Genomic DNA, 22,589 nt, shown 5'->3' with positions numbered 1-22,589 from the left:
AGCAACACCTACAGTAAAGGGTGGACATTTCAGCAAGACAATGATCCCAAACACAGCCAAGGAAACTCTCAATTGGTTTCAGATAAAGAAAATAAAGCTGGTAGAATGGCCGAGCCAATCACCTGACTTGAAACCAATAGAAAATAATAATTAAAGATCAGAATTCATAGAGGCCCACAGAACCTTCAAGATTTGAAGACTCTGTGGAATAATGGGCCAAAATCACACCTGAGCAATACATGCGACTAGTTTCTCCATACTCTCCATTTCTCCATACGCCTCGTCTTGAAGCTGTCATTACCAACAAAGGCTTTTAAATAAATTTCCAGAATAAATAAAGTTAAATTCTTTTTGTCTGTGTCATTCTATTTTATTACACAACTTAATTTCTGAACTTTTCTTTGTATGCATGGATTACTTGGGATGTTATCAATATCTGGTGAAAATTTCATGTCAACAGCACCTTTAGAAATATATTTACTGAGAAAAATTGTGACACGCTCAATACTTATTTTACCCACTGTGTATATATATATATATATATATATATATATAAACTTGAACTTCTAAACCTTTTAAACCTTTTTTCACTTAACATAATCTGCCAAGTGTCTGTTTTAAAAAGAGACCAAACTTAAGTCTGTACCTCAAAGCATTCAACATTTACAACAGTTGGAAATTTCATTTTCAGGTATGTGGTCGAAAAGAACATCAATTAACTAGAATTAATATACCATTAATTTCATTTAAATAAAAAAAACGCCACACAAGCAGCACTAGAGTGTTAATGTTTTTAAAATACCCCATCTATGCAAGGTGTTGCATGCATAAAGTATCCCAATGTTGAATAGTATTGCTGTACAGTGATTGCTTATAAATAGATTAGTCTATTGTTGTATGACACTGCTTTGAAGAGTTAATACAGTACTTTCTCAGTTGTCTTCTAATCGTTTCTTTTGAAAGGCATCTGTGAAACATGATTTTCAGAGTAACCTTTGTGGCATTTTTGACTAGTTTCTGCAGTTTTACCGTAGAGTTTGAGATGGAAGAGGGGATTTGTCTCCTTTTTAGAGCAACTGTTCAAAAAATGGACAATAACTATGAGGCTTATGAAAGCGCCTGAGAGATGAATGCAATTCCTAGGACCCTTCAATAGCTTATAATACACAAGCCTCTCCTGTCTTCTTTATTTGAAGATAGTGACAGTAAAAAGGGCCTGTTTCCTTTGATATACAGCTTTGCAAGGCTTGTTTTTGTGATGGTACAATGATGTTGGAAAAAATGCTGCTTGGCGCTCTATTTCAGATTTTTAGCTTGTAGCATAAATCAGACATTTAACACATAAAAAATGTGGGTAAAATAAGACAGCACTACAACATTAGGACAAAACAAACCATGAAAGCATGTCAATCTTTAATTTCCATTATTTGACACGGTGGGAAACTGTCAGTGCAAATGTTTCTATTTAGCTTTTTCTTATGTAATACAGGAATATTCATTACAAATTATATTATTAACTTAACAGTTGAAAAATTCACATGTATATTGTGATGTCTTGGTATTGTAATGTTGCTTTCATGACAGCAAACCTCAAGCTGCATAACCTCCACAAGTTTGCATCAAACCTGATGATCATGTTCTCCAGCATGATCTGAGATGATCTAAAGAGCATCTCGTGCTTCAATGAGAACAGAAACATTTAACGGTCTGTACAAAGGAGTTCACAGATATGCATATTTGCTTAGCAGAACTGAATCTCAAACAAGTTTTGTCATAATGCCTCTTTCAATTTGTCAAAATACAAAATCTTTTAAATAAAGTTTAAATTTGATTTTAAATCCCAGATGTGGGCTTAGACTTTCGAACCCCACTGTACATTGAACAATCCAATTCACTCCATATCTGAGGCACATAACCTGCACATTCAGGTTCTCTCACAGCCCCTCAATGGCACAAGCAGCCAGTCATTATATTTCTATATTTCCATGTAATTTCCCATTCATTCATTTTTCTTTTCTGAACCCTTCACATTCTTTCTGTCTCTTATTTTGTATTTTTGTATTTCAAGCACAAAGCTCTGCCTTTTTCTGTTTTGTTCCCCAGTGAGCATCTGCTTCCACCTCATTCTTTCTGCTCTCGTTCTGTCGTTTCTTTCTTTCCAGTGGACAGGTCCATGAGAGTGAGAGAGGAGCACCGGCACCCAACTGTCTTGGCTGACATCTATCAACTCAGTTTACAAAAAAAACGTATGTCCCAGTCTTCTTGCTCACTTGGAACTCCCCATGCATCCAAACTGCTTTCTGCAACTCATCTGAACAATTTCATCCAAGTAATATTACATGAGCAATCATGCTGTTGTTCCAGAAATCAGCCAGGCTGTGATTTGGTTGTATCCGCTTGTTAAAGCAGCACTATGTAACTTTTATGTAGGGATTCGGAATAAGACAAAAACGCGGTTTGGAAGATGAATTCATGATGTAGGCTACTCGCTCATTATATACATTTTGCATATTTTGAACACAGAAAAAATGACATAGTGCTGCTTTAAAGTTTTTTTCTTATTCCCTAGAATCACTACGTTACACTTATAATAAGTACTTATATTTGGACTATTGTAGCTGGTCGGGTCGTCACCGCTGCGGAGTAACACATACCTGCGTGAATCGCCATAGACTTTGCGATTCTGAAGGTCGGAACGTCGTGAGCTCTGGCACGTCACGATTGAGTTTATCCGAAGATCGTACGGAGGCAGTCACACACGACACGAATTTCCTACGATTTTACAAACTCTGACATAAGCATTACCTTTCGCGCCATTCATAAAAATATGGATTCTAAGGACGAAATCGTTTTCTTTGTGGCAGGCGGCTTGTGACGTACAAAAATATATAAAAAACGAAGACAAAGGACATGGCAAAGAGAATGGCTGAAAAGCAGAGAAAAGCATGGACTTTCTGTTCTTCATAAAGAGCTCAAGGGAGTAGGCCATTTCTGAATTTCTGCTGTTTTGCTGGAAATACAACTGGCATATTCATTCATAAAGCTGAACGGCAAATTTGTATAATTGACAAACTGTATAATTAAACTAAAATGATTATAGATTATATGTTTTTTGTCATCTTCTGATTGGTCAACTTCAGATGGATCGCCAAATCGTCTCGTTCAACCGCACATACACCACGAATTTAAACCGACAGCATCCGATTTTTTTTTACATGATTGAAAATTATCGGGAGGACGGAGGTGCTCGTAACGTTCTCGGATCGGCCCGTAATTCTTGTCACACGGTACGAGCCGCGACCATGCGAGCATCTGCGATTTTCTCCCGAGGGGAATAAAATCGCCTGCGAGTTCGTACAACAGTAAAAATCGCACCGTGTACGCCCGCCTTTAGAGAAGTAGCTCCGCTTGAATGTTCTTCCGCGGGATGTGTGCAGTTCTGTTTATTAAATTATCGGGAGGACGGAGGTGCTCGTAACGTTCTCGGATCGGCCCGTAATTCTTGTCACACGGTACGAGCCGCGACCATGCGAGCATCTGCGATTTTCTCCCGAGGGGAATAAAAGGGGGTACAACAGTAAAAATCGCACCGTGTACGCCCGCCTTTAGAGAAGTAGCTCCGCTTGAATGTTCTTCCGCGGGATGTGTGCAGTTCTGTTTATTAACCGCTAGAGCGCCAAAAGTCACATAGTGCTGCTTTAAGTCTGATGTCATAAATCACCATTTCCAGGTCGAAAAATGCTGATAAGATGCCAAAAACAAACACCAAATGGTGCTAATATACACTCACTGTGTGTAAAAAAAAATCATGATCCTAATCTCCATACCAAAATCTCAATTATTCATCTTTTCTGAATGTTAAAATATTGGAGCCCTGGACACCGTGAGCCCAGAAACTGCCGTCTACAAGTGAATACAATTCACAGCTGTGCTGAGAATGAGTGTGTCATTGCTTTTTTATACAGTATCAGATTAGTAAACAAGCAGCTGAGCACCTTGCATTTTAGATGCATGTTTTAAATGTTTCCTCACAAGTGTCTGCGAGCAACACAGCATTTCATTCGAATCAGTGTTAATAAATTGTTTGAGTGAATGATTCAGTGACTCATTCATAGCCGTTGCTAACAATGTTCTTTAGCTGAAGTGCATCTAAAGTTTTATGCACACATAAAAGTCATCCATTCCTTTAAAAGACACGAGTCGTTTTTAATATGTAGTGTTTAATTCAGCTTTGAAAAAAAAGACATTTTAAAAAAGATTTCAGGACAACACATTCTAAAACATTTAACAAGGGTAAGAGAATGTTTCATGCATCAAACCAAGAGACATGGAGGAAAAGAAAAGCACTTGGTGATTCACTCATTATGAGAAACAGACTGAGAAATTAACAATGAAATCAATCAAACCATTAACGAAGGATTAGTCAAAAGACTAATGAACAGAAAGATTGGAGAGATGCTTCACGCAAGGACCAGACACCACAGAACAGATCCAGCCAAGGGCAACACACACACTGATACAGGATGACATGGTGACTGCTTCCTCAGGGCACTTCAAATGAACTGTTAGCTTATTATATTAACCTCTTCTGTTAGTGAATCTTCTGTACACAAGAAAGTCAAAGCTGTACTAGCACTAGGAACACAAGACCAATCACACATACACTCTTAAGAATGATCAGTTCTATCAAGACTTGTTTTTTCTTCTGCAACACAAGGGCAGAATGGTTCCTGTCGTTAACCAGTCCTAGCAGGATAGGATACTCAGTACACTTCTAAAATGTATGAATGTCATTGCATTAGATAACAAATATATAAAGTGTCAATGTAACAGAAGTAGCGACATCTTTTTTCTGTATTGTGAGGTACATCTAAGTCAAACAGATTCTTGAAAAAGGAAAAATGTGGGGTGGGGACTTGGTTCTATCCATCGGTTCTTGAATGGATGAAAGGATGTCAAAAAATGAGCTAAAAGGTCAACATTTAAAAAATTAAACATATGCATGGATGAATCATTCACAGTAAGTTCAAGCTTTTAGAAAACATTGTAAATGTAAAATTTTCATTTCATGGCTACTTTGAAGATAGCACAAGTATACTTTTCAAACAAAACCAAAAAAAGACTTGGCTTTATTTCAAAGATATACTGTTGAAAATGTTTATAAAACGTGTTCATGGTTAATGTGATGAGCTAGTCATTGCAAAAATGATTTAGATAGGTTCTAACATCTTTCTTTGCACGTCATTGGGTTTGATGTGTTATTTAATATAATGACATTCCTATGTTTTAGTGCTAAGTGATTTAAATGGTCAAATACTGTATATACTGTATCAATAACCTGTTCCGCACATGTAAGATACTTAGACATGCACTGAATCACAAAACTTATTACGAGGCCAGCAGATAAAACACAAATACACAGTCTCTCTTGCAGTATTAAATTGCTATAAACACACAACCTTTACATGCAATTCCATCAGGAATGTGCGAAATTGTGTAGATGGAGAAGTGTTTACATTCCTCAGTCCTCTCTCTCTTTTTCTCTGGCTTAATCCAATTACGATAGCTGTTTTTCAGCATGACATTTGGGATTGCACTTCAATTTATTGTGCTTCAAAAGCAGCCTAGCAGAGAGAGAGAAAACGGTGACCCTAAAGCGATTACGTGCACACTCTTCTGTTGTATGTCAGTCTGATGTGGGATTCACTGCGCTGATGATAGATGATCCTTGTGACATGATCGGTAATGATCATCAATTCAATCATATCAGTTACATGATCAACTGATATCAATATAATTACCTTTGCGTAACCGCTTTACCAAAATCTTTTCAGTTCAATTCAAACCTCCAGTAAACTTAGGTTGTATAAGAAGTTAAGTTGGCAAAGATGGTTTATGCTGTGATTTAAGCCTTAAATAGACTCGGGTCAGGAGGTGTTACACACATACAGCAACACCCACACACACACACACACACACAAGCACCCGTCACTGGGCCCAGACAAGACAATGACTCTCTGGGCGGGTCGCCTAGCAACAAGATAATACTAAAAATACATTGGGGGCACATTCTCTCACTCTGAATACTGTACTAATCTGAGAGCAGCTACTTCTGAGGGTTAAATATCTACGCTACTGCTAAATCTGTCTCATTCACTCTTTTTCTGTGCTCTCCATCAAACGTTGCCAGAGCCGATGCCTGCCACCCTCCCACTGTCTTCCTGAATGTCTCACAGAATAATTACACAGAAGTCAGACACAGATAGACAGACAGTGAATACTGAAACAGTGACAACTGAAAATTCACTGCAACAAACATCATAAAACAGCCAACACTGATAAATAAAAGTTCAAAGTTTGTTTTGGATCTTGTGCACCCCCATGTCATTCTAAACCCATATATTTAGTCCAAAAATGACAACAACAAAAAATAAACAAACAAATAAATAAAAGTAGTCAATGTGACGTGTACTGAATTTCACATGAACCCTGAAGACACATGATTAGCTTGTATTTATATTTACTCTTATGACTTGTATAGACTATTTTGCAGTGTTTTTATGGCGTGTTTTAATGCGTTACATAAAAGGTTAATTTTTTAATAAAATGAAGTGTACTTTTTGTATGGGTGGTCACTTTCTGCTTTTGTCGTATGAAAAGAATCAGCATCAACATTCTGCTAAACAACTTGTTTTTATGTTTATCAGGTCATATGGGTTTGGAATCACATGAGAGTGAGTAAATGCTCTCAGAATTGTAACTTTCGGGTGAACTTAGGGTGATACAGTTTAGTACGCAGTCAGTAAGAGCATTTGTCACCATGTCAAATGTCACATCATGTTAACAGGCTAGTATCTCCTATTGAACATTTGATGTCAAGGAGTGTGACCATCAAGGGACAAGGCAAATACAGATAGATACAGACAGCTAATTACATCAATTACATGGTTTGTTATTTCAAGAGAACATCAGCTGAGCTGTTTATTCTTGGTTGAGTGGTTTCTCTCTCACACACTCACTCACACAGACACACACACACACACACACACACACACACACACACACACACACACACACACATATATTACATACATATTTAAATTAGAATTATTTTTAATGATATGAAGCACCATCACTGTCATTATTTTCCAATTGCTCATCCGTCCACTTTAGGATTATTTCAGTCCATTTTCTGATTTATTCCTTTTCGCTGTTTGACTTCCCAATAATGTCACCATTCATTCATGATATATGATTAGTTATGAACTCGACATGCTTTTCAGACCATCTGTCCGATTCGTATTTAGTCCTGAAACATGCTTTTCTTCTAACACAAGCACAAAATTGAGTCCAGCACGTTTGTTCAGTCTTCTCTTGACAATTGAATGTTCATGTTTGGTCATTCTGTCCATTTAAATATCTTTTAAAATATCATCATTACAGTTACACAAGAGTAATACTGACACTTAACATAAAAAAAAGAGTTAAAAAAAGTAAGCCCCTTCATTCAGTAACTGAAGGCTCGGATTGGCTCAAACAGGAGTACAAAAAAAGACGAGTCATTGGTTACTCTTTTGGATTGATTTAAGACAGCACTGAGAGACGGATACAAGTGTAAGGCAAGGGAACAAGGAATGATGTGTAAGATACAGCATTAACTAATTTAAAGGGACAGTTCATACAAAAAAAGAGGAAAATCTGTGATCATTTACTCACCTTCACATAGTCCCCCCTCCAGAAATGTTCTTTGGGACAACACAAAAGCTGTGAATGATGACATAATTATTATTTTTGGGTGAACTATCCCTTTATGGAAGAAAATGGAAGATTACAAAAACTGACTTATCAGACCTATTAAAAGTTTTCAACATAAATATCTAATAAATACAAAGAAAATTTGCTCCTTCACTGGCCATTATTTATCTTCCTCTCCAAACAGAAATAATATGAGGCCTCGTTGCCTCAGAATCCAGCGATGTGGCAGTACGCTTCCAGTGAGGCCAACAGGATGTAAATCAGCCAGAGGGACATGAAGAGTAAGGACGTCAATATCTTGCAAGTCCGAGGACCGCCAAGCTCTCCTCCAGCCACTGAGGGGCGCCGGCGATACATCAGCACGCTGACACACACCACAGCCAAAGCAGTGAAGAGTGTGACAGAGAAGGCCAGAGAACCTGGATCAACGTGGAAAGGTTTGCCCTTGGTACGCCAGTATACAGCAGCTATGGTCCACGCCACACCGATGCCCAGGAAAACATTGACAGCGTTGCTGCCCGTCACATTACCAATGGAGGCGTCTGCATACTGGTCTTGGATGGCAGCGACCTTACTGGCAAAAGTGTCTGTGCAAAGGAGAGAAAGCATTAAAAATCTTGTTATTGTATGAAAGAGAACAGAGAAAGAGTTTTGACTGAAAATAGAAGTGGGAAGTGTCAGAAAGAGAGGTCAATGAAAGGGAAAAGGGTAAGCGAAAGACAAGAGCAAAGGAGGAACTGAGAGAAAAGGAAGAGAAAGAAGGAGGAGGAAGTGAGAGAAAACAGACAGGGTTTAGGTCAATGCACTGAACAGAATCAAAGGAAAAAAACAGACACACATAAACACATACACTGATACACCAGCTGCAAACACGTACTGAAGATGAGATGAGCCACATACACATCAATGCCCTTCTGCTCTAATAACCAGCCGCACTAAAACATGGTCAAAATTCATTCACCTGGTCTGAGGTGATGAAAAGTGTCTGACAGGTAATGCAGGCATGGTATGTACAGTATGTAGATTATGTCAGTATTATTTATGCACTATTATAGTATTTAAAAATATTTTGAATTAGCTTGAATTTTTATATTTGCAGTTTTAGTATTTTTATTATGTGCTTTTGTTTTACTTTGTGTTTTTTAATATCTCTATTTAACGTTAGTTAAAGTTAACAATAACAACACTGGCTGCTCCTGAATTTTGATTTCATTATTTGACAAGTAATACATACTATTACTATTCTTAGTAGTGGTGCTTTCTAAGTTATAGAGATATGGGATAAGCTCAGTGCCCCAGAACATCCTAGAACCCGCATAGCAACAAGTCAAAAAATACTCAGCCAAACACCTACATGCACTAGGAACCATCCACAACAACGTAGCATACTGAAGGCTGGATTTGTATGTGGAAGCACTATTGACATGTTCTTCAGAAAATGTCAAAATATTTCATACATGCATTTCATTTCTGAATTAATAAATTCATTTGAAACATTTCAATTTCCTATATTTATATATATAAGCCTTTTTTAATGTCATTAGTGATTAAATAAACAATTGAGGAATGCCTCGGATGCCATTTTTGTATTATTTGAAACTTGAATTTGGGCATGTCTTTTGGACCCTGAACCAAACCGAATCAATACTGAATTGTCAATACTGAATAATGACTGTTTACTTCTGTCTTTTTAAAGCTGATTTACAGCAGAATTGAATTGTGTTTGCATCACTGAATCTATTTTCTTGTTTATCACCATAAAGCTGCTTTGAAACAATCTGTACTGTATAAAGCGCTATATAAATAAAGCTGACTTGACTTGACTAACCTGGGATAGACGTTCCCAGGGCAACAAAGACCACGGCGGTGACTGAATCCTTCAGACCAACAGTGCACCCAAAGTGGGAAGCAAGATCGCCTGTGACTGCCGTCAGGACACCAATCAGAGAGATCGACACAATGAAGCATGCCCATCCATTCCAATACTCTGTGGGTGGGACGAAGGCAAAGAGAACCTTCCAGAAGACTGTGAGGAAGTGCATGATGTAATCAAAGCAGGATGGAAGACGCTCTTCACCACTTTCCTCCTCATCATCGTCACCTGAGTTAAGCAATATATGTTAGAGGGACTGAGAGAGTTCAAAGCCAGTTGAGAATTCAGCCAAATTTACACCACAAAGGTAGCACAGAAGCACTCCTGTGTCTTTACACAGACTGTTTAATGCTGCTCAGAGGTGACACGAATGCGCTTCCACAAGAATTACTACTGTATGCTTGGATACAAGGGGCTGAGATGGGTCTGAGCAGGTCTAGCTTTTATGCAGCATTACACTGAATTTTGAGCAGGTACAAAGCAGTCTTAACTCAGCAGTGTAAAGACACCTTGACTCATAAAAGAAAATCGTTAAAGGGTTAGTTCACCCAAAAATGAAAATTAGCCCATAAATTACTCACCCTCAAGTCATCCTAGGTGTATATGACTTTCTTCTTTCAGATGAATCCAGTTGGAGTTATATTAAAAATTGTCTTTGATCTTTCAAGCTGTTTCATGGCACTCAGCGGGTGTTGCATGCTTCAGTCCAAAACAAGTTAAATAAAAAGCGCCCATCCATGTCTCACACGGCTCCGGGGGGTGAACAAAGGCCTTCTGTAGCGAAACGATGTGTTTTTGTAAGAAAAATATCCATATTCAAAACGTAATAATCTCTTTAATGTAGCTGGCGCTCACTGTTGTACACTGGAAGCAGTTCCGGGCGGATGACGTATGAGGTCAGTGCTGCGCATGCAATTGCGTCCATTGTGAGTCTCGTGAAAACCAACGTTTGTTAACAGGAGCAAAGGAAGCAAAGTTTCCTTACTTTAGCAAAGGAAAACCAGTCTTCTCTTGGCTTATATCGAAATCCTCCGACATTCTTTTTTACAAATCCTTGTTTTTTACTTCTAATTAGTGACCGTTGCTTTGTTTTGATCTCTCCGCTGCGTTTCCGCGTTCGTCACTTCTGAGTGACGCATGCGCAAAGCCGACCTCATACGTCATTCCATATTTTTCTTACAAAAACACATCGATTCGCTACAGAAGGCATTTGTTCACCCCCCGGAGCCATGTGAGGCACTTTTTTATGGATGGGCGCTTTTTATTTCACTTCTTTTGGATTGATGCACTACAACACCCACTGAGTGCCATTAAACAGCTTGAAAGATCAAAGACCATTTTTAATATAACTCCGACTGGATTCGTCTGAAAGAAGAAAGTCATATACACCTAGGATGACTTGAGGGTGAGTAATTTATAGGCTAATTTTCATTTTTGGGTGAACTAACCCTTTAAGGTAAATATGCTTGATATTTTCATACAGATTCAAACAGACACAGCACTCTATGGGTCAAAACTTTGGGTTCAGTAAGATTTTTAATGTTTTGAATGAAGTGTCTTATGATCACCAAGGCTGAATTTATTTGACCAAATATACAGTATAAACAGTAATATTTTAAAATAGCTCTCTATTTGTAATTTAAAATATTGTTTATCCCTGTAACGCTGAATTCAGCAGCCATGACTCCTTTAGAATTCATTCTCATATGCTGAATTGGTACCCAAAAAACATTTCTTATTATTACCAATGTTGAATAGTTTTGCTGCTTAATATATTGATGGGTAGACTTTTTTAATATAACTCCGACTGGATTCGTCTGAAAGAAGAAAGTCATATACACCTAGGATGACTTGAGGGTGAGTAATTTATAGGCTAATTTTCATTTTTGGGTGAACTAACCCTTTAAGGTAAATATGCTTGATATTTTCATACAGATTCAAACAGACACAGCACTCTATGGGTCAAAACTTTGGGTTCAGTAAGATTTTTAATGTTTTGAATGAAGTGTCTTATGATCACCAAGGCTGAATTTATTTGACCAAATATACAGTATAAACAGTAATATTTTAAAATAGCTCTCTATTTGTAATTTAAAATATTGTTTATCCCTGTAACGCTGAATTCAGCAGCCATGACTCCTTTAGAATTCATTCTCATATGCTGAATTGGTACCCAAAAACATTTCTTATTATTACCAATGTTGAATAGTTTTGCTGCTTAATATATTGATGGGTAGACTTGATATTTTTTCAGGATTCTCTGCATTTAGCATAGATGAACAGCATTTATTTGAAATAGAAATCTTTGTAACATTATAAATGAAACTTTTGAAAATGTTAAATGTTACTTTTTTATTTAAATAAAACGAACTGACCCCAAATTTTGAACATTAGTGTATATTTTTAATCGAACCTATTTCTTATTTTTGCAGAAGCTGAAAATGCATTAATACATATTCATAATTGTACAAGTGTCTCAATGATGAATGATAATGCCCTTGTACAAAATGTAAAGGGTGAACAAACAGGAAGTAGCATACCTGCACTCACAGTTACAGCACTCACAAACTGCTCTCTCCAGCTACTGCTGCCGACTACCAGAGCCAGGTTAGTCTTCTTAATGAGCTTATCCACCGTGCTCTACAGACACACACACACACACACACATATTAAGAACTGTTCCATACTGGCTTTCAGTCAGTATTACACAGTTTGATGCTTTGACTTTGCTTGGAATTATTTTTGTTGGTGAAAATATTTATATCCATATATAATATTTATTGAACTGTTACATAAAACTAATATCACATCCACAATAATAATGATATATTAGCATGACTGGTGATGCTGCTTAAATATTACACATTAATCAGTATGCATTGCTAAAAAAAAATTATTTGTAACTCATCTTGTTGCATTATTGCATCACTTAAGGGTTAAAGAGGCAGTTTTACCTTAAATTCGTAAGACTCTTCAATCACCACCTCCAATCTGGTATGTTCTCCCAGACTAGGACATCCCATTTTAGCTACTTCCTCTTCATCCACCCCAATCTCTGTCTTATTCTCATTAGAGTCTCCTAAACATAAAACATGACAAAAAAAAACGTACTGGCAACATATTCCCTATATTTGTCCAGCTAGTACAATGCGGATATTAAACCTCATGAAAATGATCAGCGTGAATAAAAATGAGCAGGTATAACAGTGATTGATGGATGGATGGAATAATACACGTTGTAATTTCTGAAACTGACAAGCAGGAAATTTCATAAATCTTATGTGTGCCATTGTGCTAATTGAATTGTAAAGTAAGGCGTTTAAGATGGAAGGGTAATTGCCAGAGAAGGCTGTATAAATAATGTAGAGAATAGTGACAGTCACACTGCTAACACAAGGTGATACAGAGACAGCCAATTATTTTCTGAGGTAACAAACTTCAAAGCCTGCAGGTATTAGTGTTTAAGCCTTTACTGTAAACATATTTCCTATAGTACACATTATTTACTAAGCCAGGGGATTTGAAATGATGCATGCTAAGAGGGAAAGAAAGAAATCATTTTTACTCCATTAAAAATGTCTTGAAGCTGAAAAGAGTATTACGAAATCACTGCTCATCGTGAACGCTCAATTTCGTTCACTCCTGTTTTTTTTAATTGAGCTTTTTTTCTTTCTTTTATCTGTAACCTTTCATCTTTTATCACACATGCTCTCATGCGCTCCTCATTAAATGACCTCCACAAGCGTTTTATTTGCGACTTCGACTGCACTGCTCATATGCAAGCTTTAATTTTTAGTTATTATCTGAGAATGAGCAACAAAAAGTGGCACAAAAACAAGGCTGCTGGTGTAAATAAAAAAAGGAGACATTCAGCTGCTTCCGTCTGGTGTACTCCACTGGCTAATTAGCAAACAGTCTTTTATTTCTATACATCCGATTAGCAAAGGTGTGAAATCCTGAGATTAATAAATAGTAAGACACAAATGTTGTCCACGCACAAAATTTACCAATACAAAAGACCAGTTTTATCAGTTTGGTAGTTCTTTGTTTATGGGTATATGTGACCTGGACCACAAAACAGTCATAAGGGTTCATTTTTCTGAAACTGAGATTTTTACATCATCTGAATGAAAGCTGAATAAATAAGATTTCCATTGATGTATGGTTTGTTAGGATAGGACAATATTTGGCTGAGATACAACTATTTGAAAATCTGAAATATGAGGGTGCAAAAAAAAAAAATCTAACTATTGAGAAAATCACTTTTAAAGTTGTCCAAATGAAGTTCTTAGCAATGCATATTACAAATCAATTAAGTTTTTTTTAACATCATCAGTTAAGTTTTGATATATTTAAGGTAGGAAATCTACAAAATATCTTCATGGAACAAGATCTTTACTTAATATCCTAATGATTTTGGCATAAAAGTAAAATCGATAATTTTGACCCATACAGTGTATTTTTGACTATTGCTACAAATATACCCGTGCTACTTATGACTGGTTTTGTGGTCCAGGGTCACATATACACTATTTTTTTATTCTTTATTTTAAAAGGGGGAAATGTACATTAATTGACATGAGCATCATATAAGTGTGCCAGATTTAGCCACATGTTAGTTTTCATCTGCAGTCCCTGCATTTAAAGGATCTATCAAGCTAAATTATGTGAATTTCTCTGAATTTCATTCCATTTTAATCCTATTAAAATTCAAATTTGAATTCTCCATCGTTTGCGATCTGATTAAAATTCCAGTTCAGAAAGTGAATTGAAATTGTAAAGGCATTTCAATTCAGCTCTGAATACTGCATAACATTCAGCTGTTTAAAAACATCTTCATTCACTTTAAAATCACTTCATTTCACCCTCTAACTCTAGAACTCTCTTTTCTAATTCTATTTTATCTACTTGTTTTCTTTTTTACTTAAAAAACTTAACCCTCTAACACTTGCACTCTCTATTCTATTTGTATTCTAACTACTTGTTGTCTTTAAAAAAGAGCCTCTAACACTAGCATTCTCTATTCTTTTTCTATTCTTTTGACTTGTTTTACTTTTATTTTAAAAAATGACCCTCTAACACTAACGTTCCCTATTCTTTTTCTATTCTATCTACTTGTTTTCTTTTTATTTATTATTAAGAAAAAACTTGCTATGTTTACTGTGTTAGACGAACCGAGACTTGTCACAGCACTTACATATTATTGCTTTTTTTGGACTTTGATTGCTTCTATTGTCCTCATTTGTAAGTCGCTTTGGATAAAAGCGTCTGCTAAATGTAAATGTAAATTTACCATGTTTCTGTCCAATCTCTAGTAGGACTGGCTCTCCTAACTCAATACTGAAGGTCTTGTTCTTTTCATACTCTTCATCATCTATAATCTTCACCTCGATTGTTTTCCTGTAGAGAGAGGGAAATAGAGACATGGTGACACAGTGCTATTTTTTAAACACACTTACATGAGTTCTATTTTAATTACTCTAACACATGTACCCACATGCTGTGAAACTATGACTCTAAACAGCAAGAATTTCAGTTTAATGAATTTGTGTGTACTCATCTGTAATTCACACCAGGATTTGCATAACACTGACATAAAGTAAACAAGCACACACCCAAAATGCATCATCATTTCATGCATTATTAATGATGTTTTGTTTCGCCAATGTAAATGTCACTGAGGGTGGAAACTTTAAGTACAGGATTCAGAATAATTACTTCATAATTAATAAACAAAGTGAGAACATCTTACTCCCATAGAGAGATATTACAGCATTGTTCTCCTCAAACAACCATTTTGAGCTATAATAAGAACTGCACAATAGTTTAGCAAGCACACTGAAACTGTTCAGCCAATCCTGCACAGAAATCACTTACAAAAATACAGTACCATGATAATACCAGTAGTTTTTTGTGGTACATGTGACAAATACAGAAAAAATACAAAAATACAGTAAAACGGTAATATTATGAAATATTTCTATAATTCAAAATAACTGTTTTCTGGTTTTTAGAGTCTCAACAGTACTCACAGACTGTTTATGTGTGTGCATATATGGATACGCAAGAGGTTAAAAGCCCCTGTGTCAAGAACAAATGAATATTATTATGGCTATCGTACCTCAGTGTTATAGTGTTCCCACTTTCACCACCCACTGACTTCATTACACATTCATTCATCTTTGTTCAATTAAAACTGACAGATACATTAAATTAAAGCAGGGTTAATCAATAGCTCTCATCTTCTTCTCTGTGAGGAACAGAAAGAGTAAGACAGAGACAAAGAGAGTGAATACATTTTTTAAAGAGGATGAAAAATTCTTCTGTTGACAGTGGGATCTTCTGCTCTATTCCATACATTCAAGTATATAAGCGCAACTGCACAAACTCAGAAGCAAACGTTCTGAATTTGAAAGTATTACAGATCATAAGTGTCTCTTATATTTAATCTTCCTTCCCAAAGGAGCAATTTCAACACTTTTCCTATCCTCATGTTTTGCTCAATCCATTAATTCAATGTCAGCTTGACTGATCAAACTTTATCTTAGATTATTCATGAGCTGAGATTCAAACTTCTCCTACGAGGACTGAGGAAATACAGTTGAGCTCTTTTTACCTTTCTTTACCTTTCTCTGTCCTCTAGCTTTCAAACTCTGATGTATAAATGTTGTACGCACAAAATGGGCATGGAATTGTGCGTACGCAATTTTCCATGCATATATCGGGATTTATAAAAAATAAACTAGGTGTAATTGCATCACTTAAGGGTTAAAGAGGCAGTTTTACCTTAAATTCGTAAGACTCTTCAATCACCACATCCAATCTGGTATGTTCTCCCAGACTAGGACATCCCATTTTAGCTACTTCCTCTTCATCCACCCCAATCTCTGTCTTATTCTCATTAGAGTCTCCTAAACATAAAACATGACAAAAAAAAACGTACTGGCAACATATTCCCTATATTTGTCCAGCTAGTACAATGCGGATATTAAACCTCATGAAAATGATCAGCGTGAATAAAAATGAGCAGGTATAACAGTGATTGATGGATGGATGGAATAATACACGTTGTAATTTCTGAAACTGACAAGCAGGAAATTTCATAAATCTTATGAGTGCCATTGTGCTAATTGAATTGTAAAGTAAGGCGTTTAAGATGGAAGGGTAATTGCCAGAGAAGGCTGTATAAATAATGTAGAGAATAGTGACAGTCACACTGCTAACACAAGGTGATACAGAGACAGCCAATTATTTCCTCAGGTAACAAACTTCAAAGCCTGCAGGTATTAGTGTTTAAGCCTTTACTGTAAACATATTTCCTATAGTACACATTATTTACTAAGCCAGGGGATTTGAAATGATGCATGCTAAGAGGGAAAGAAAGAAATCATTTTTACTCCATTAAAAATGTCTTGAAGCTGAAAAGAGTATTACGAAATCACTGCTCATCGTGAACGCTCAATTTCGTTCACTCCTGTTTTTTTTAATTGAGCTTTTTTTCTTTCTTTTATCTGTAACCTTTCATCTTTTATCACACATGCTCTCATGCGCTCCTCATTAAATGACCTCCACAAGCGTTTTATTTGCGACTTCGACTGCACTGCTCATATGCAAGCTTTAATTTTTAGTTATTATCTGAGAATGAGCAACAAAAAGTGGCACAAAAACAAGGCTGCTGGTGTAAATAAAAAAAGGAGACATTCAGCTGCTTCCGTCTGGTGTACTCCACTGGCTAATTAGCAAACAGTCTTTTATTTCTATACATCCGATTAGCAAAGGTGTGAAATCCTGAGATTAATAAATAGTAAGACACAAATGTTGTCCACGCACAAAATTTACCAATACAAAAGACCAGTTTTATCAGTTTGGTAGTTCTTTGTTTATGGGTATATGTGACCTGGACCACAAAACAGTCATAAGGGTTCATTTTTCTGAAACTGAGATTTTTACATCATCTGAATGAAAGCTGAATAAATAAGATTTCCATTGATGTATGGTTTGTTAGGATAGGACAATATTTGGCTGAGATACAACTATTTGAAAATCTGAAATATGAGGGTGCAAAAAAAAAAAATCTAACTATTGAGAAAATCACTTTTAAAGTTGTCCAAATGAAGTTCTTAGCAATGCATATTACAAATCAATTAAGTTTTTTTTAACATCATCAGTTAAGTTTTGATATATTTAAGGTAGGAAATCTACAAAATATCTTCATGGAACAAGATCTTTACTTAATATCCTAATGATTTTGGCATAAAAGTAAAATCGATAATTTTGACCCATACAGTGTATTTTTGACTATTGCTACAAATATACCCGTGCTACTTATGACTGGTTTTGTGGTCCAGGGTCACATATACACTATTTTTTTATTCTTTATTTTAAAAGGGGGAAATGTACATTAATTGACATGAGCATCATATAAGTGTGCCAGATTTAGCCACATGTTAGTTTTCATCTGCAGTCCCTGCATTTAAAGGATCTATCAAGCTAAATTATGTGAATTTCTCTGAATTTCATTCCATTTTAATCCTATTAAAATTCAAATTTGAATTCTCCATCGTTTGCGATCTGATTAAAATTCCAGTTCAGAAAGTGAATTGAAATTGTAAAGGCATTTCAATTCAGCTCTGAATACTGCATAACATTCAGCTGTTTAAAAACATCTTCATTCACTTTAAAATCACTTCATTTCACCCTCTAACTCTAGAACTCTCTTTTCTAATTCTATTTTATCTACTTGTTTTCTTTTTTACTTAAAAAACTTAACCCTCTAACACTTGCACTCTCTATTCTATTTGTATTCTAACTACTTGTTGTCTTTAAAAAAGAGCCTCTAACACTAGCATTCTCTATTCTTTTTCTATTCTTTTGACTTGTTTTACTTTTATTTAAAAAAATGACCCTCTAACACTAACGTTCCCTATTCTTTTTCTATTCTATCTACTTGTTTTCTTTTTATTTATTATTAAGAAAAAACTTGCTATGTTTACTGTGTTAGACGAACCGAGACTTGTCACAGCACTTACATATTATTGCTTTTTTTGGACTTTGATTGCTTCTATTGTCCTCATTTGTAAGTCGCTTTGGATAAAAGCGTCTGCTAAATGTAAATGTAAATTTACCATGTTTCTGTCCAATCTCTAGTAGGACTGGCTCTCCTAACTCAATACTGAAGGTCTTGTTCTTTTCATACTCTTCATCATCTATAATCTTCACCTCGATTGTTTTCCTGTAGAGAGAGGGAAATAGAGACATGGTGACACAGTGCTATTTTTTAAACACACTTACATGAGTTCTATTTTAATTACTCTAACACATGTACCCACATGCTGTGAAACTATGACTCTAAACAGCAAGAATTTCAGTTTAATGAATTTGTGTGTACTCATCTGTAATTCACACCAGGATTTGCATAACACTGACATAAAGTAAACAAGCACACACCCAAAATGCATCATCATTTCATGCATTATTAATGATGTTTTGTTTCGCCAATGTAAATGTCACTGAGGGTGGAAACTTTAAGTACAAGATTCAGAATAATTACTTCATAATTAATAAACAAAGTGAGAACATCTTACTCCCATAGAGAGATATTACAGCATTGTTCTCCTCAAACAACCATTTTGAGCTATAATAAGAACTGCACAATAGTTTAGCAAGCACACTGAAACTGTTCAGCCAATCCTGCACAGAAATTACTTACAAAAATACAGTACCATGATAATACCAGTAGTTTTTTGTGGTACATGTGACAAATACAGAAAAAATACAAAAATACAGTAAAACGGTAATATTATGAAATATTTCTATAATTCAAAATAACTGTTTTCTGGTTTTTAGAGTCTCAACAGTACTCACAGACTGTTTATGTGTGTGCATATATGGATACGCAAGAGGTTAAAAGCCCCTGTGTCAAGAACAAATGAATATTATTATGGCTATCGTACCTCAGTGTTATAGTGTTCCCACTTTCACCACCCACTGACTTCATTACACATTCATTCATCTTTGTTCAATTAAAACTGACAGATACATTAAATTAAAGCAGGGTTAATCAATAGCTCTCATCTTCTTCTCTGTGAGGAACAGAAAGAGTAAGACAGAGACAAAGAGAGTGAATACATTTTTTAAAGCACTTACATATTATTGCTTTTTTTGGACTTTGATTGCTTCTATTGTCCTCATTTGTAAGTCGCTTTGGATAAAAGCGTCTGCTAAATGTAAATGTAAATTTACCATGTTTCTGTCCAATCTCTAGTAGGACTGGCTCTCCTAACTCAATACTGAAGGTCTTGTTCTTTTCATACTCTTCATCATCTATAATCTTCACCTCGATTGTTTTCCTGTAGAGAGAGGGAAATAGAGACATGGTGACACAGTGCTATTTTTTAAACACACTTACATGAGTTCTATTTTAATTACTCTAACACATGTACCCACATGCTGTGAAACTATGACTCTAAACAGCAAGAATTTCAGTTTAATGAATTTGTGTGTACTCATCTGTAATTCACACCAGGATTTGCATAACACTGACATAAAGTAAACAAGCACACACCCAAAATGCATCATCATTTCATGCATTATTAATGATGTTTTGTTTCGCCAATGTAAATGTCACTGAGGGTGGAAACTTTAAGTACAGGATTCAGAATAATTACTTCATAATTAATAAACAAAGTGAGAACATCTTACTCCCATAGAGAGATATTACAGCATTGTTCTCCTCAAACAACCATTTTGAGCTATAATAAGAACTGCACAATAGTTTAGCAAGCACACTGAAACTGTTCAGCCAATCCTGCACAGAAATCACTTACAAAAATACAGTACCATGATAATACCAGTAGTTTTTTGTGGTACATGTGACAAATACAGTAAAAATACAAAAATACAGTAAAACGGTAATATTATGAAATATTTCAATAATTCAAAATAACTGTTTTCTGGTTTTTAGAGTCTCAACAGTACTCACAGACTGTTTATGTGTGTGCATATATGGATACGCAAGAGGTTAAAAGCCCCTGTGTCAAGAACAAATGAATATTATTATGGCTATCGTACCTCAGTGTTATAGTGTTCCCACTGACTTCATTACACATTCATTCATCTTTGTTCAATTAAAACTGACAGATACATTAAATTAAAGCAGGGTTAATCAATAGCTCTCATCTTCTTCTCTGTGAGGAACAGAAAGAGTAAGACAGAGACAAAGAGAGTGAATACATTTTTTAAAGAGGATGAAAAATTCTTCTGTTGACAGTGGGATCTTCTGCTCTATTCCATACATTCAAGTATATAAGCGCAACTGCACAAACTCAGAAGCAAACGTTCTGAATTTGAAAGTATTACAGATCATAAGTGTCTCTTATATTTAATCTTCCTTCCCAAAGGAGCAATTTCAACACTTTTCCTATCCTCATGTTTTGCTCAATCCATTAATTCAATGTCAGCTTGACTGATCAAACTTTATCTTAGATTATTCATGAGCTGAGATTCAAACTTCTCCTACGAGGACTGAGGAAATACAGTTGAGCTCTTTTTACCTTTCTTTACCTTTCTCTGTCCTCTAGCTTTCAAACTCTGATGTATAAATGTTGTACGCACAAAATGGGCATGGAATTGTGCGTACGCAATTTTCCATGCATATATCGGGATTTATAAAAAATAAACTAGGTGTAAATATGTGCCGTATGGACAGTCTAGACCAGGGATCCTCAAATCTGGCCCACGAGATCCACTTTCCTGCAGAGTTTAGCTCTAACCCTAATCAAACACACATGAGCATGCTAATCAATGTCTTCAGGATCATTAGAAAATCACAGGTAGGTGAGTTTGATTAGGGTTGGAGCTAAACTCTGCAGTGCATTGGCCCTCCAGGGCAAGATTTGAGGAACCCTGGTCTAGACCATGCGTACGCACTCTTTTACTGGAGTGAGCGAAATAATGAAGCAAACAGAATGATTTTAAAGTCTGTTTTACATTTGACATACACATTTAGATTAAATATGACCAGTGGCGGCTCGTCGGGGGAGGCAGGGGAGGCACAGCTTCCCCATAATTTTGAGGTGAAAATGGGCCATTTAATGTTAATAAAATTCACAATTAATTTCAGTTCATGTCTCAGAATGTGTATTTTTTGTTTGTAATTTCACAGTTGTTATACCATAACATGAAAACGCTGAATCTGCTGATGTAATTTCAACAGCTGGGTGATATAGAAGGGTAGGGGGAGGCCAGGGGAGAGCTGAGCTCTCGTGCCTCCGTTGGCAAAAAAAAGTTAGCCAATCACCATCGAGTGTTCACTTTCAGCGCTGAGGAGTGTTGAGAAAAGAATCCTCGTAGGGGAGGATAGCCTCCCTTCTGATATCAACCATTCATCATAGAGGCGTAAATTACGTGATATTAGTTTGAATGTCTGCCGCTGCACTGGTAATGTACCAAGTACTTATGAGTAGCGATATTGAATATTTGATTGCCAACAGATTTACCAAGCTGTCATTCAAACAGTACATATACAAATTTAGGGAGAACATACCTAAGCTGGATATAGGCTACAGCAGTCGGCTTAATTAAATGGCGCAACAGGCAGCTCTCTTTTAACACTGACTTTTAAGAAGGGCCGGATGTTTACTTCAAGTGATAGGCCAGGTAAGTGAAATTATATTATCTTGCTGTATGTATGTCGTTTTCTTTACGTTTTCTGACTAAAAGCAACCAAAAAGCCATTTTAAAGTGGTTAAGCAAATAATAATAATAATAATATTAATAATAATCGGCAGGGATCCCAGACCAATACAATTAGTGTGCCTCCTCTATTTTAAAACCGACGAGCCGCCACTGAATATGACACTCTCAATAATGAAGTTAAGCACTGAAATTTCATGAAATTATTATCCAGAAATTACAACATTTTCATATGAATTTAAACAGAAATATTTGCAGTGGATGTGCT

At 36.0% G+C, this 22,589-nt stretch overlaps 1 protein-coding gene across 1 annotated transcript in view; it reads right to left on the bottom strand.

Annotated features, from left to right (window-relative positions):
* Positions 1 to 7,075: 7,075 nt before the first annotated feature.
* Positions 7,076 to 22,589, bottom strand: part of slc8a4b (solute carrier family 8 member 4b) — a 78,552-nt gene continuing 63,038 nt past the window's right edge. Inside the window, exons 6-10 of the mRNA XM_016269459.1 lie at positions 19,871 to 19,977; positions 12,583 to 12,707; positions 12,169 to 12,268; positions 9,584 to 9,856; positions 7,076 to 8,342 (exon numbers count right to left, since the gene is read on the bottom strand). Of these exons, the coding sequence (XP_016124945.1) occupies positions 7,963 to 8,342; positions 9,584 to 9,856; positions 12,169 to 12,268; positions 12,583 to 12,707; positions 19,871 to 19,977 (985 nt within the window). The 3' untranslated portion in view covers positions 7,076 to 7,962. The remainder of the gene's footprint in view (positions 8,343 to 9,583; positions 9,857 to 12,168; positions 12,269 to 12,582; positions 12,708 to 19,870; positions 19,978 to 22,589) is intronic.

This window comes from Sinocyclocheilus grahami, unplaced genomic scaffold, assembly GCF_001515645.1.
Source record: "Sinocyclocheilus grahami isolate Dianchi unplaced genomic scaffold, SAMN03320097.WGS_v1.1 scaffold52.1, whole genome shotgun sequence".
NCBI lineage: Eukaryota > Metazoa > Chordata > Actinopteri > Cypriniformes > Cyprinidae > Sinocyclocheilus > Sinocyclocheilus grahami.
The sequence above is the reverse complement of the archived record's forward strand: the minus strand, read 5'-3'. Positions and strand labels throughout refer to the sequence as shown.